Here is a 15740-nt window from a genome sequence, read left to right on the forward strand (position 1 = left end):
CTGTACAGCATTGCACGACACAGGTGCACTCACATACATGCAGGCAATACACTTGTACACATAAAATAAAAATAATAAATAAAATAAAAAAAATATTTTTATAAAAAAAAAGAGAATGTATGAATGGGGAAATGGAGACAAAGCTCCAATTCCTGTGGCAAGAAACATTAAATACTAGTCTTCTCTTTATTATCATTATTATTATTACTATTATTTGGTCTTTTTTGAGTCAGTGTCTCCCTGTATCCTCAGCTGGCCTGGAACTTGCTATGTAGACCAGGCTGGCCTTGAACTCACAGAGATCCACCTGCCTTTGCCTCCCCAGTGCTGGGACTACAGGTGTGCGCCACCACGCCCGGCTCATGCCAAGTTTTTTAAACTAGCCAACCAGGAAAGACTGTGAAGTCAGACCACAGTCAATGGGCAAAAGACACAGTATTCCTGTGTTTGGGATGAAAGCTGACCAAGCTTCTGGATTCTGTGTGCTAGCTGGATCTGACTGACCACACAATGCATCCCTTTGCAAAAGTGAAATCTGCCTTGCTGAGTTATTTTTGCTTCCTTCCAGTGTTCTTTGTGTGGTATTGACGGGGTCCTAGAGCCTCAGATTTTTTTTTTTTTTTTTAACAATTTAGGGGCTCATCCAAGATTCTAATTCCATCTAGGAAGAAGTTGAGAACCCTAACTTTGGATAGACACATCCCACTGCCTGTTGCAGTGGCCCCAAGGCTTGAGTATTTGGAACTTCTTGGATCAGAAATGATCCCAAGATCATTACTCTCAGCAATGTAGGAGACGGGCATCATGGAGACTGAGCAATTCTGCACAGAACAAGGTAAGAAAAGTCATGGGGATGACAAAGTTCTGCCTTGGTGCTTGGGGCCTTCCAGGGGTTGGTGGAGCCCTGATCCAAGTTCCTTCAAGGGAACTGGTCAGGGAGGGGTGAAATGGCAAACTGAAATGCAAGAAGCCTCCTCCTTAGGGATGGTGGGGTTGACCTTCTAAGGGACCGGAATGGGAAATAATTAGGCCAAACTGAGCTCTGTGGGGAAAAAAGGAAAGAAAAAGAAAGTAAGAAAGAAAAGAAACAGATTCTCTAGACAGTGGGGAAATTAACTCATCTAGCTGGGCCAGAGGCTTCCCTACCCTTTTCAAAATACCCCTTCTTGCCCCACCTAAGGAAAAGAAAATTTTTTGAACAATGTAAAAATGACCTCCAAAATCTCCACTTCTCTCTGACTCCCCAGGAAAAGGTCCAGACTTTATTCTCCCTCAAAGGGGGAGCAATTGGATTTGTCCATGACCCACTAAGTAGTACTGAGGGCAGAGATCTAAAAAGAGAACTTAAGAATTTATTAAAAGTCCCTGTGGTATGGCAGACCAATTCTTAGGGTCCCAGTACCTGGTGGAATTAATGTCTATCTCGAGCATTCTGTTCTTGGGAGAAAGGCAGATGATTATCAAGAGGACCACACCTGTTATTTGGGAAAACATCCCACCGGTCAAGGGAGGTCCTGGCACCTGAGGTTAAATTCCCTAACAAGATGGGATGACAAAAATGAAACCAATGGGAAACAGTGAGGAGCTAGGAGATCTATGAGTGGGATGGAAAGAACTGACTCCTCAATCTCAAGGTATCAGAAAGGCTTTTAATATCCAGCTAGGACTAGATGAAGGTTCAGCTGAATTCATTATTTTTTCATAGACTAAAGAGGCCAAATGGGAAAATATTCTGTATTAAACCCGGAGGATCCTTGGGACCAGGAAAAAACATTTTGTGACCAAGAGTTGGCCATATATGTATAAAAAGATAAAAACTGGAACAGAAGGCAGGGCGTGGTGGCGCACGCCTTTAATGCCAGCGCTTGGGAAGCAGAAGCAGACGGATCTCTGAGTTCGTGGCCAGCCTCGTCTACATAGTAAGTTCCAGGCCAGCAGGGGATACAGGGAGACCCTGATTCAAAAAGGCAAAAGACAAACAAAAAAAAGGAGCAGAGTGGCTTGGTATGGTTAGGTCTGAAAAGGCCTTAGATCATATGGTCCCTAGGCAGTTACTTTTCTAAATGGGTATAACTTCCACACAGCCTGCTAGTTTTAAATCAAGATTGACTATTATTAATGAATTGTTTTCTACATGTCATGATTTCCAGTCAACAAGGAGGGCCGCAGATTTGTCTGATCGCAGTTTAAGACATGCTTGAGTAAAACAAAATGGAGTCAAGGTGACATTCAGGGGCACACCTCCCCATTCTTCTGCTTCCCTCAGAAGCCTTTTCCAGATATGGCTTGTGTAGAGGATTGAGCACTATGAGCAGGGGAAAGAGGAAGGGAAAAGTGCACTTGACAACCTGGAGAGTAGATTCAGATGACACTGCTTGGCATTCACAAGTACAAATGGTAGTAAGAAACATGGACTCCTTCCCTTGGTTTGAGACCATGAATTCCTTCTTAATTTCCTATTTTTTGGAGCCTACATATCTGAGGGTAGTTTCTCCTTCTACTATTCTAACTTCACTGGGTGCTTTTCTTGAAAAAAAAGAGAGGGGGCTGTATCCAGGGGATCTGACACGGGTGCACCCACGTACATGCAGGCAATACACCCATACATACAAAATAAAATAGCTGGGCATGGTGGCACATGCCTTTAATCCCAGCACTTGGGAGGCAGAGGCAGACAGATCTCTGTGAATTCAAGGCCAGCCTGGTCTACATAGTGAGTTCCAGGCCACCTAGAGCTACAGGGAGACCCTGTCTCAAAAAGACAATAAATAAATAAATTAATTAATTTTTAAAAAGGTTAAAAGGGCTAGAGAAATGGCTTAGCGGTTAAGAGCACTGACTGCTCTTGCAGAGGACCTGGGTCTGATTCCCAGCACCCACATGGCAGCTACAAACCGTCCTTAACTCCAGTTCCAGGGGAATCCGAAGCGCTCTTCTGACCCCTGTGGCATTGCACAACACATGTGCACTCACCTACATGCAAGCAATACACTCATACACATAAAATAAAAATAATAAATATTTTTAAAAAAAATAAAAAGTAGCCAGGCATGGTGGTACACGCCTTTAATCCCAGCACTCCGGAGGCAGAGGCAGGCAGATCTCTGTGAGTTCAAGGCCAGCCTGGTCTACATAGTGAGTTCCAGGACAGCTGGGGCTACAGGGAGACCCTGTCTCAAAAAGATAAATAAATAAATAAATAAATAAATAAATAAATAAATAAATAAATAAATAAAATAAAAATTAAAAAAAGAGATGTCAGGCATGGTGGCATATGCCTTTAGTCCCAGCACTCGGGAGGCAGACAGAGGCAGGCAGATCTCTGTGAGTTCCAGACCAGCTGGGGCTACAGGGAGACCCTGTGTCAAAAAGCCAAAAAAAAGAGTCCAAGGGATTATCCCTCTCAGCCACTAGGCTCAAGTTCACACGAGATATTACTTAGACAATTCTCACTAATGATTTTCTTCTTGATGAGACAAACGTTACTCAGATATAAGACTTCAGACCATGACACAATTCAACACTGCAGTGCCTGCCTGCAGCTAAGACAGGCCCAATATTCTTTTGTTGGTTTTTTTGTTTTGTTTTTTGTCTTTTTGAGACAGGGTCTCCCTGCAGCCCCAGCTGTCCTGGAACTCACTATGTAGACCAGACTGGCATTGAACTCAAAGAGATCCACCTGCCTCTGCCTCCCGAGTGCTGGGATCAAAGGTGTGGGCCACCATGCCCAGCTCCAATATTGTTTTAACTTAAAAATTAAATGATGACTACATTACTTTTCTCTCCCTGTCTCCCTCCCATTTGGGAGAGAACTCACACTGTGATTTTTAGCCATTCCAACTGCATGAAAGTGCCTGAAAGCAAACCTTGAGTTCATCACTCTGGAGTCCACCCTTGGAAGCCAAAAGAAAAACAAGGAGAAACCCAATAGATGGATGCTCTTGTGAGCCCATCAGGAAGCTCTCCTTGTTCCTGAGAACTCATAATGCTCTTGCTTTTTCTCTTCCCTCACATCTTGTTCTAGATATCAGTTAAAGACTTCCTTTCCTACCTTTATCCTGCAATTATGCAAATAAAGCCACTGATTTACTTTTGGACCCTTTTAGATAGCCTTACTGGAGTGGTATCTTGACTATCATACCTTTTTTTTTTTTTTTCTATTTAAAGCAGGGTCTCCCTGTAGCCCCAGCTGTCCTGGAACTCACTATGTAGATGAGGTTGGCCTTGAACTCACAGAGATCCTCCTGCCTCTGCCTCCCAGGTGCTGGGTCTACAGGCACAAGGAATTCTTATCTTTTAATCCCACAACACTCTGTAAAACTTTTGTTCTAAAGAAAGGCCCTGCTGGGCCTGGTAAAGGGCCCTAATGCATTCCTGAACTTGATGGCCTGGGGCAATGGAGCTCTTCTCCCTTAGCCCAGATTCTGAAAGCCTGTGAGGAGAAACCCCAGCCAACAGAGAAAAGACGTGGCACTCTTTTTTTTTTTTTTTTTTTTTTTTTTTTTTGAGACAGGGTCTCCCTGTAGCCCCAGCTGGCCTGGAACTCCCTATGTAGACCACACTAGCCTTGAACTCACAGAGATCCACCTGTCTCTGCATCCCAAGTGCTGGGATTAAAGATGTGTACCACCATGCCTAGCAAAATATAGTATTCTTGCTTTATAGATAAAAGCCTACCAAGCTTTTGGACCCTGTGTGCTTATTGGGTCTGACTGACCACACAACATACCCTTTTGTAAAAGAAAATTGTGCCTTGCTGAGTTATTTTACCCACCTGTTCTTTGTACAGCATTGATGGGATCCTTGGACCTTGACTTTTATTTCTATCACTCCCATCCTCCCGTTTAGCTGTCCTCAGCTTCCCTCAGAAGGTAAAGCATGCTGGCACTGGCACTGTGCCTCCCACTTGGCACAGGCTACCAATGTCAGGGATTTTTGTTTGCCTTTGTTTTTTAAATAACGTCTATTTATTTTTATTTTATATGTATGAGTGTTTTGCCTGCATGTATATAAATGCACCATGTGTACAATACCCACAGAGGCTAAAAGAGGGTGTCAGATCCCTTGGAATTGGAATTACAGATGGCTGCTCTCTGCCATATGGTTACTGGGAAACAAACTCAGGTCTTCCGCAAGAGCAGCCAGTGTTTTTAACTGCTGAGCCATCTCTCCAACCCCTTGTTTGATTTTTTGACATAGGGTCTCTTTGTAGCCTGGAACTCACTATTTAGACCAGGCTGGCCTCAAACTCCCGGAGATCCAGCTTTCTCTGCCTCCTGAGTGCTGGGATCTAGGCCTGCAATACCATGCCCACTCTAATGTCAGTTTTATAGTACTCCATATTTGCACATATTTCTGTGTGATGTAACACACACCAAAGCTGTTTCAATTCACAGGTGAGAAACAAAGTTCAGGGATGTCACAGGTTCAAGGCCGTATAGTAGAACCTGAACCTGGTCTGCTGACCTTTGGGTCAACTCTGCTTGCTTCCGTTGTCCTGACTTCCCGATCCCATGCCCTAGAGGATCATGGTATCCCCTCCTTTCCCAGTGATCTGACCTGTGAAGCTGTGCAGCCGTGGCAGTGTGTCCCTGGCAATGGAGAGTAGGGGCAGGTACAGCTCAGCCACCCTGGCCTTCACAGTGGGCTCTGTGTAGCGAGGGTCAATGTCGTGGCTGCATAGCAGGCTGTGCACTGCACTGATGGCCTTCTTGTGCAAAACGGATGCCCTGTGGCGAAAGGGGTGCTCAGTACAGAGCAGACAAGGCTCCTGGCCTATTGTGCATTGCCCTGGACATACCCAAGACCCCCCTACTCACCCCTCAGCCTCAGGCTCCAGGGCCAGGGCCAGTTCAGTCAGCAGAAGTCCAGACAGAAAATGCTGCTGACGGAAGGTTCCACTCAGCTCAAACATGCTGGTCACCTTGGGGTCGGGAGACTGGCTGGAGAAGGCGGAACTCTGCAGAAAAGTGGGGTGTCCAGGGACAGGGGTCAGAGGTATAAGGTGACTATGATGGCCATCTTGGGAGTTACTCAAGCCATATTATCAGGAGCTAGAGATAAGAGATTGGGATGAAAGAGACGAACCTACAAGTCCTAGTCTGGGTATTTCTCACTTTCCACTCCTAAAATCTCCTCAGAAGTGGCCAGGAAGTTGGCTCAGCAGATAAAAGGGTTTTCAGCTGAGCCTGAGGACCTGAATTCAATTCCCAGAACCCACATGGTGGAGAGCTCTGACTTGTACAACTTGTCCTCTGACTTCCACATGCACATCATGGCACACATGTGTTCACACACAAAATAGATAATTTTTTTTTTTTGAGTGGTTCTCACTACAGCCCCAGCTGGGCTAGAACTTACTACATAGACCAGGCTGGCCTTGAACTCACAGAGATTTGCCTGCCTCTGCCTCCCGAGTGCTGGGATTAAAGATGAGCACTGGGATTAAAGGCGCGTGCCACCATGCCCTTTTTGGGACAGGTCATCACTATGTAGCTCTGGCTGGCCTGGAACGCCTTATTAAACCACAAAGATCTACCTGCCACACCTGACCATAAGATTTTATTTATTTATTTATCTTATTTATTGTGTAAGATATGTATATGTATGTGTGGGTGACCACGGAGGCTAGAAGAGGGTATTATTAGCCACCATGTGGGTGCTGGGAACTGAATCCAGGTCCTCTGCAAGAGCTCACTAGCTCAAATGTTTTTTTTTTTTTAAAGAAAAAATTAACAGTAGTGTGTCATGATACTGCCCCCACACTCACTGTGGGATAGCAGTGATGGTGCAGCGGGACTACCATGAGCATAGTGTTAAAGGTCAGAAGTGAGAGGTCAGGATTAACCTATCCCTTAAGTGATGGGGCATGGGGTTCACACTCAAAGAGACAGCATATGGAAAGTCAGTCTGAGAATTAGGTTCTGGGGTTGTTTTTCCTGGGAAATCTCTGAGAATGATCAGATGTGGGTGAAGACTCAGAGGTGAAAAGTCAAAGGTCAAGGGTCCACCTGGGCAGAAGCCTACCAGGAAGTACCCAGAAATGTGGAAGACTGGGTTGAAGATAGGAAACCAAAACCCAACAGAGAAGAGGGAGGAGGGAGGGGGAGGATGAAAGGGAAAGGAAGATGGAGGGGGTAGAGGATAGGGGAGGCAGAGGAGGGGGAGGGATGTGGGAGAAGGGAGAGATGTGCAGGGGCCTACCTGGGAGGTGGTAGAGGACAAGGAGGGGGAGGGGGAGGCTGGCGGCGACAGGGGACAGCAAGGGAGGTTGAGGGTCACGTAGTGCTCGTGGCTGCACAGGATTCGGGTGAAGTCCATGCGCAGGGTCAGCAGGGAGGCTGGGTTGGGGGATGACTGTAGCCGGGTGGCCACCTGTAGGTAAGGGAGCAGCAGCAGTGACTTCACCATAGCTCTGCTCACAGACCATCCCTACATCCCTCATCTGGCGGACATCTCAGCCACACCCACCCACCTTCAGCCACTCAGGTATTGCCACGCCCACCCATGCTATCAACCACTCAGGCACTGGCCACGCTCAACTCACTCATACACTGGCCATGCAAACACCTGCATATGCCACAACCATCTACCCTGGCCATACCCTCACACGCTAGCCACCCCCACACTTACCTGCTTGTAGTGAGCTTGTACCAGGCGGAACACGAAGCCCCTGTCTGCTATAGACAGCAGGTCGCTGAGGAAGAAAGCCAGGCTGGCGTTGAGACGTTCAGCCACTTCCACATCCTGGGGACACAGGATCCTCTCAGTCCGTGTCCACACTGCCCAGTCTCGTTCACCAAGGCCACCTCTATATGATGTCTCCAACTCGCTTGGTCTTTTTCTTTTTATTTCAGTTTTTTTGAGATAGGGTCTCCTTGTATCCCCAGCTGGCCTGGAACTCACTATGTAGATCAGGCTGGCCTCAATCTCACAGAGCTCTGTCTCTGCCTCCAGAGTGCTGGGATTAAAGGCATGCACCACCATGCCTAGCCATATTCTATTATTTTTGAATTTATGACCCTTTTGTGTGGGTCTTCTGAGTGTTAGGGTCACAGCATGTGGCATCACATCTGGCTGGGTCTGTCTTGCTCATGGAGCTGGAAACAGCTGGTGCTCATTAAATGTCAAAGGAATGAATGAAAATGCAGTGTCCATTACTCATGTCACCACACTAATGTCAGCACTTGGGAAAGCTTCAGGGAAACCAACATAGAGACTTTAAGACCAGCACAAAGATTGTATAAGGGCTGATGTGGGCCACAGCAGCATTTCAAAAACCTGAAATGGTTCCATCAAATTCTCAAGAGCCATTTCTCTTTGGCCTCTGACCTTCAACATGCACTGTGATGTGTGTGCCCATGTGCATACACACTCATAAATAAATAATAAATAAATGTAATTTAATAATATCAGGACAGGGCTGGAGAGATGACTCAGAGGTTCTGAGGTTCTTAACCTGGCTACTCTCGCAGAAGACCCAGGTTTGGTTCCCAGCACCTACATGGCAGCTTACCACCATCTGTAACTACAGTTCCAGGGGATCCAACGCCCTCTTCAGGCCTCTGACAGCACATCACACATGTGGTGCACTTACATACATGCCAGCAGGCAGAACACTCATACAAATAAATTAAAATAAATAAATCACAAAAAGTTAAAAAATAATACTAAGAGACCATGAACAGACCCTCACGGCAAACTGCATCTCTTCCTACAGCACTGGTGTCTACCCACCTGGCTGTTTCCCCTTTTCTTAGGCCACTTCTTTCTGGAGGCCCCAAGTCCCTCCTCACCTTGTGGACCCGTGTGATGACCTCTAGACCCACAGAGCCCACCAAGGCTGAGATGTCATCCAGGAAGCGCCCAGGAAAGCGCAGTTTTCGGGGTGTGTTCAGGCGCTGGCTCAGAATCAGGTGCAGTTGCATGCTTTTCACCTGAGGATAAGCCAAATGGGCAGGAGTGTGGCTTGAGGGCCATGAGTGGAGCTCTGGGGACATGGACATAGCTTGAGGGCTGTGGAGAGCTGGCAGAATGGTCGGGGCTTTGGTGGTGAGGAAGGAGGACCTGAGCCTAGTAACTGGAGGTTCAAAGTGGCAGGGAGCAACTTAAGATATGTAGGCAGGGCTTCAGGGGAAATGGGGTGCTGGAGTGACAGGCAGGGCTTTAAAGGCAAGAACAGAGGGCATAAGAACAGGGCTGCTCTTAAAGGGAGGGATTCTAGACAGGCTGACTAGACCTCGGTGGATGAACTTGCACTGAGGGACATCTGGGGACACTAACTTGACATGATAGGCCTTAACACAAGTGACAGAATGTATGAATTCCAGTGGGGGGAGCTATGAGAGGGGGCCAATGGGGAAGGGGATATAAAGATGATTAAGATGTTCTGTATGAAATATACGAAAATTCAATAAAAATATTTTTTAAAAAGGCTTGAGCTCAGGAGTTGTAGTTGAAGGGTTGGGGCTTGAGGGCTGAGGGAGGAGCTTAATACACATGGGCAGAGCTGGAGGGCCATGGGAGGAGCTTGAGTCATGTGGGCAGGGCTTGATGAGTGGGAGGGGTAGGAGGGACTTGGGTGGTGCCAGGCTGACAGTGGAACCTCAAGCTCTATGTTTTGTAAGCATGAGGTGTCTGTGTGAGACAGTTGCATGTGGAGGCCAGAGGTGTCTACCTCTTGGGGATTTTGGGGATTTTTTTGAGACGGTCTCATTATGTAGCCCCAACTGACCTGGAACTTCACTATGTAGGCAAGGCTGGCCTTGAACTCAGAGATTCTCTTGCCTCTGCCTCCTGAATGCAGGGATTAAAGGCATGCACCACCATGCCTAACCCCCTCTTGTACAGTTTTTGTCATTGGGGCCTGGAGGACCTTGATTTCACTAGGTTGGCTGGCCAGGGAGTTCCAGGGATCATCCTGTCTCCACTTCCCTAGTGCTGGGATTATAGGTATGCCCCACACCTAGCCTTTACATCTTCACAAATTCTGGGGTCCTCAGGATTGTGTGGCAAGCACTGATGGAGCCACTGGCCCAGCCCCTAAGGGGCCGAGTTTGAGGAATCTGGACTTCATCAGGGGGCCTGGCAGAGAAAGGACCAGCAGGTACTGGAAAAGGTGACATCAAGGTGTTTCTTAAAGGAATTTGGGAGGTTCAAGCCTGATGTCAGTATGTGGAAATGTCTCTTGGAAGAAGTGCCCCTTCTCTGGGTCCAGGTGTTCTCTCAAGAAAGGCAGCATCAGTGTCAGGGGCTCCAGGGAGCCATCCCCTTAAATGTTTGCCTGTCCACCACCACTTTCTCTTTTTGGAGACAGGGTCTCCCTGCAGCCCCAGCCAGCCTTGAACTTGCTATGTAGTCCAGGCTGGCCCAATCTCACGGAGATCCTCCTGCCCCTGCTTCCTGAGTGCTAGGATTAAAGGCACACGCCGCATGCTTGGCCTATCATTTGAAGAGTCTAGAGACCATTTCTTCGGGTTCTCAGGTACAATATGAGGTCTCCCTGGATTGAGGGTGTGGGGTCCTCACCATGAGCTGGAAGAAGAACCAGGCGTGCTGCAGGACCATCTCTCGTACAGTGCTCCCACTCACCACCCACTGCAGAGCCAGCTCCTCATGCAGGAGCTGCGGGCAGGGTTGGGGGTTACCAAGGGCCATGTACACCCAACCCACAAACCCTCCAGAAAGCATGACACAAGGGATGCAGCCCCAAGCCTGGGATGGGGTCTGAGCAACAGGCAGCCATGCAGGAGCAGGACCAGTGTGATCTCCAGCCTCTGCTGGGCTTTGTATGTGGGGAGGAGCCCTAGACCCTTTTGCCATGGGGAAGCAGGGGTGCACATGGGATCAGCCACCCTCTCCCCCTACTACCTTTGGTATAGTGGGTCTTGGCTGGGGGGTCATCGAGGCTGAGGAGGAGGCCTCAAGGTAGGAGGAGGCACGGCTAGAGTTGCAGTCGATGGCCTAGGATGGGATGGGGTGGACAGCATGCGATGGTGAAGTGAGTTAGTGATATGGATGGTAGAGATGAGACAGTTCAGATGGAGGACAGACCTGTCCATGTGGATGTGGGTTGGGGAGAGATGAGTTGGCATGAACATGGAAGGAAACAGTCCTCGGAGCTCAGGCTATGGTTTAAGTGCATCTCCTGAAAGTTCACTCACATTAGAAATTCTGTTTTTTGGTGGTTTTTTTTTTTTTTTTTTTTTTTAAAGACAGGATCTCATGTAGCCCAGGCTGGCCTCCAATTCACTATGTAGCCAAGACTGGCCTTAAATTCCTGATGCTCCTGCCTTTACCTCCCAAGTGCTAGGATGAAAGGCTTAGTGTTGGGTATTTGATTCCCCAAAGCCTTATTGATGGCATCTGAGGGTGGGACCTTTGTAGGGGATTAGGACTATTGGGGTCATGAGGGTGGGGCCCCATGATGGTATTAGTGGCTTTGTAGGAAGACACAGAGGAAGGCAGGCATGAGGGAACACACCCAAAATCCCAGGAGTAGGGATGCTGAGGCAGGAAGATTGTGAGTTCCACATCATAGGACAACTTGTCTCACAATAAAGGAAAGGAAGGGAAGAGGAAGGGGAAGGAGGGAGGGAGGAAAAGAGACAGAAGAAAGGAAGAGGGAAGGAGAAAGGGACGGAGGAGAAGAGAATGTGAGAGGAGAAAGAAAAAGAGAAGGTAAGACAGAGATAGGGGGAAAGACAGACAAAGACGGAGAAGATAGATCAGGGAATGTGGTGGCACACACCTGAAATCCAGCACTCAGGAGGCAGAGGGAGACGGATCTCTGTGAGTTCAAGGCCAGCCTGGTCTACATAGTGAGTTCCAGGACAGCTGGGGCTACAGGGAGACCCTGTCTCAAAGAGACCATGGAGTTCACTGGTCAGTCAGCCTAGCCTAATCTGTGAGCTCCAGGCTCTAGTGAGAGACTCTGTCTCAAAAACAAAACAAAACAAAACAAAACCAACAAGGCCAGGCACAGTGATGTGTGATACAAGTCTTTAATCCCATCACTCAGGAGGCAGAGGAAGGCCAAAGCCCTGTAAGAATGAGGCCAATCTGGTCTACACATCAAGTTTAGGTCAGCTACGGCCACAGGGAGACCCTGTTTCAAAAAAGACAAAAAAAAAAAAAAAAAGTCTTATAAACAATAACACCTGAAGCTGATGCCAGCACATGCGCGCATGCACGCACACACGCGCGCGCGCGCGCGCGTGCGCGCGCGCACAGGCACACACACACACACACACACATGCGCACACACACAGGCACACACACATACACACACACAGGCACACAGACACAGACACACACACAAACAGGCGCGCGCGCACACACACACACACACACACACACACACACACACACACACTGGTAACTTTTAAAAATAAATAGAAAATTGAAATAACACCAGCAAGGTGGCTCAACAGATAAAGGGGCTTGCTGCCAAGCCTGATGACCTGAGTTCAATCCCCAAGACCATATGGTAGAAGGAGAGAACTAACTCCTGAAAATTGTCCTCTGACCCCATTCTCCTTCCACACAAACAAACAAACAAATAAATAAATAAAGGGTTGGGGATGTGCTTCGGGGGTAGTGCAAGGCCCCAAGTTCCATCCCCAACATCCAGGGGGGAAAATGCAAAAGAAAAAGGCCTGTGGATGTGGTGGCAAAGCAAGGGAGGGGTGAAGATGAGGGAGGTGGCACAGATGAAGAGATGATGAAGATGACGGAGGGCAGAGGTCAGCCTGGGAGGGAGGAGCACACACAAAGGCTGGCCAGTGGCTTGAAGAAGTTTGTGACCACAGGAGATGACTGGGCATGGAGTTGAACAGAAAGGACCACAGGCCCAGGCCATGAATGTGGGCAGAGGAGAGGGAAAAGGAAGCTAAGACAGAGAAGGCGGCATGGTGCTGTGCGCTCTGGATTCCAGCCTGGCACCCTCTGCCTCAGCCTGGCTCAGTACCTCCCTGGGCCTCAGCATCCCCATCGATGAAATGGGGACAGGGAGGCAGTTCAAGCTTCACTGTCCATGCCTCATTTACTGGCCAGGAAAGGTGGTCCAGTGATGAAATTAGCTCATTCCCTGGAACCTGTATATATGTAGCTCCCATGGTCCTAGCCATACCCTGATCAGCATGTGTAAAATGGACGGGTCACACACTGCAGACTGGCCTTCCTGCCACCTCCTGCCTGGGATAGCACCCCACCATTACTGAGTCACTCTTCCTAGTGGCTCTCCAAGGCTTAGCTGACTCTTCAGTAAACTGAGGAGTAAAGACCCTGGTGAAAACGCCACTGCACGGCTGGGGTGTGGATCAGTAGCAGAGCACTTTGTAGCATGCATGAGGCACTGGGATTCATCCCCAGCACTACCAGAAAGTCAAATTCAGATTAAGAAGAAAGGCTGGGCATGTTGGCACCCCGTAAACATAGCCTGGTGGTGCACACTGGTAGTCCTAGCAGTTGAAGGTGGAAGCAGGAAGATCAAAAGTTCAAGGTCATCCTTGGCTACATAACCATTAGGCTGGCCTGGGCTACAGTGAGGCCCTGTATCAAAAAACAATGCTGGGAAGCTGGGTGTGGTGGCCCATGCTTTTAGTCCCAGCACCCAGGAGGCAGAGGCAGGTGGATTGCTGTGAGATAGAGGCTAGCCTGGTCTACATAGCAAGTTCCAGGCCAGCCAGGGCTACAGAGAGACCCTGTCTCAAAAAAACAACAACAAAACAACAAAAATCAGTGCAGCTCATGGTAAAGCATATTTAGCCTGTACGCCTGGCTTTGCAGTTCTGGGGATGGAACTTTGTGCATGCTGGGTGATCTCTCTACAGAGACCTTCACAGCCCCAATGAGGCAGGATATAAGGGGTCTCTCAGACAGCCGCCAGGGTTAGTTTATTGTAGCCAGGAAGGGGGCAGCAGCTCATGCAGAGGTGATGTCACACACATGCAGATGCAGGGACAGAGGCACCTGTCTGGGGTCAGCCCCACAGTAAGGGGGTATCCGCCTCAGCACAGCCTTGCTGCCTCCAGGAGCATAAGCAGAATTCACCCAGGAGTGTGAGCGATCGACGCCCTGGAGACACACAGAGAAGGGGTGATGCCCTGGACCAAACACTACAAAGGAGAGACAGGATGTCAAGTGTAGGCACTGCCCTGAACCACATGCATGCCATGTGTGCTCCTGCACAGTCCTGGGAAATGTGCTGTGGGCATGCACTCATGCAGTGGGTCACTGCCTGGAAGGCCTTTGGACATGAACCCACACAGAAGCAGGTAGAGTATGTGTATGTATGTTCAGGGATGCATGTGCACACGGGACATGAGGACATGTACTATGTACATGTGAAGATGGAATATATATAGCTAAGTACACAGCACTGTGGGTATGTGCATATATACCATGTAATCATGTGTGTGGGGAAGATATGCATATGCACAGTATGCTTATGTGCATAGGAAACATATATGTGTACCCATGCACCTGTGTGCATGGAGAATGTGTGTGTATACACAGTGTACCCATGTGTGTGGGGAATGTGTGCACATGCACTGTGAATTTGTGTGTGGGGTGCATATACACCATGAATGTTTGTGCGTGGATAATTTGTGTGCATTTACATGGATACCCTCGTGCATAGGGAATGTGTATACGTGCACTTATGTATGTGTGTGTGTGCATGGGGATGTGTACATATGTACCTGTGCATAAGTGCACATGAGGAACATGTGTATATGCACATGTATTCATGGGAATGTGTATATATAGACCTATGTACATGTGTGCATGGGGAATGTGTGTAAATGTACCTCTGTACTGGTTGCATATGCACACATGTACCTGTGTACACAGGGAATATCTATATGCACATGTGTACATGTGTTCACGGGGAATGTGTATACATGCACCTGTGTACATGTGTGCATGGGGAATCTGTTTGTGTGCACATGGGGTAATTGTGTGTATGTGTGCATCAGGAATGTGTGTATATGCATCTATGTGTGTGCATAGGGTATATGTGTATATGCACCCTATATATGTGTGCATGGGATATATGTGTATATACGTGTATGCATACCAGCTGCATATATGTATACACATCTTTATACATCTGTGCATGGAGCACATGCATAGACATACCTGTGCACATGTGCATACCTGCTGCACCATGTACACCATACTTTTTGTTGAAACAGGCCCTTGTCCCTATCATCCATCAACCATGGAATGCAGAACTCCACAGCTCTGCAAGGGAGACAGCTGTAGCCTTCTCATGCAGCAGGACTGACCTTCTTCCAGGTGGTGCCCTCTGGTTTACCAGCCCCTTCAACATGGAGAGTCTTCACCCGCCCACTGGGCAGACAGGCCTGGGAGGCTAGGGTTCCAGGTAGGGGAGGTTGGAGGGTGCCAGCCCCCGAATCCTACCTTGCTGGCTAGGATGCGGGCTACCTCATCGTCCACGGAGCCAGGGGCCACGGCCAGGTCAGGGTTGCTGCTACTGATGCTCTTAGAACGTGTCAGGTAGAGGCTTGCAGGGCGGCCAGAGCTGCGAGCCAGTGTGGCTGGCTGCAGAGTAGCCAGAGAGGCCCCTAGGATGCCGGGCACAGGATGAGCATCACCTGCCTGGATGGGTCCATCCCGCTCAACCCACAATCCAGGTGAAATGGCTCAATTCTGAGCTACCATGGCCTTGCTGGACAGCAGCTTTGAGAATGAGCAGAGAGAATGTACAGCAAAGC

At 48.4% G+C, this 15740-nt stretch overlaps 1 protein-coding gene across 15 annotated transcripts in view; it reads right to left on the reverse strand.

Moving 5' to 3' along the window:
- Dock6 (dedicator of cytokinesis 6) overlaps positions 1-15740 on the reverse strand; it is a 69574-nt gene that overhangs the window by 27199 nt on the left and 26635 nt on the right. For 8 of the 15 annotated variants that reach the window (XM_029563767.1, XM_008833566.3, XM_029563763.1 and 5 more), the window contains 9 exons: positions 15427-15590; positions 13972-14076; positions 10870-10962; positions 10528-10623; positions 8796-8936; positions 7633-7746; positions 7204-7374; positions 5820-5959; positions 5560-5729 (listed from right to left, as the gene is read on the reverse strand). In XM_029563767.1, the coding sequence (XP_029419627.1) occupies positions 5560-5729; positions 5820-5959; positions 7204-7374; positions 7633-7746; positions 8796-8936; positions 10528-10623; positions 10870-10962; positions 13972-14076; positions 15427-15590 (1194 nt within the window). The other 7 variants (XM_008833564.3, XM_029563764.1, XM_029563765.1 and 4 more) reach the window with 6 other exon arrangements.

This window comes from Nannospalax galili, unplaced genomic scaffold, assembly GCF_000622305.1.
Source record: "Nannospalax galili isolate Female #2095 unplaced genomic scaffold, S.galili_v1.0 scaffold1436, whole genome shotgun sequence".
In the NCBI taxonomy this organism is placed as follows: Eukaryota; Metazoa; Chordata; class Mammalia; order Rodentia; family Spalacidae; genus Nannospalax; species Nannospalax galili.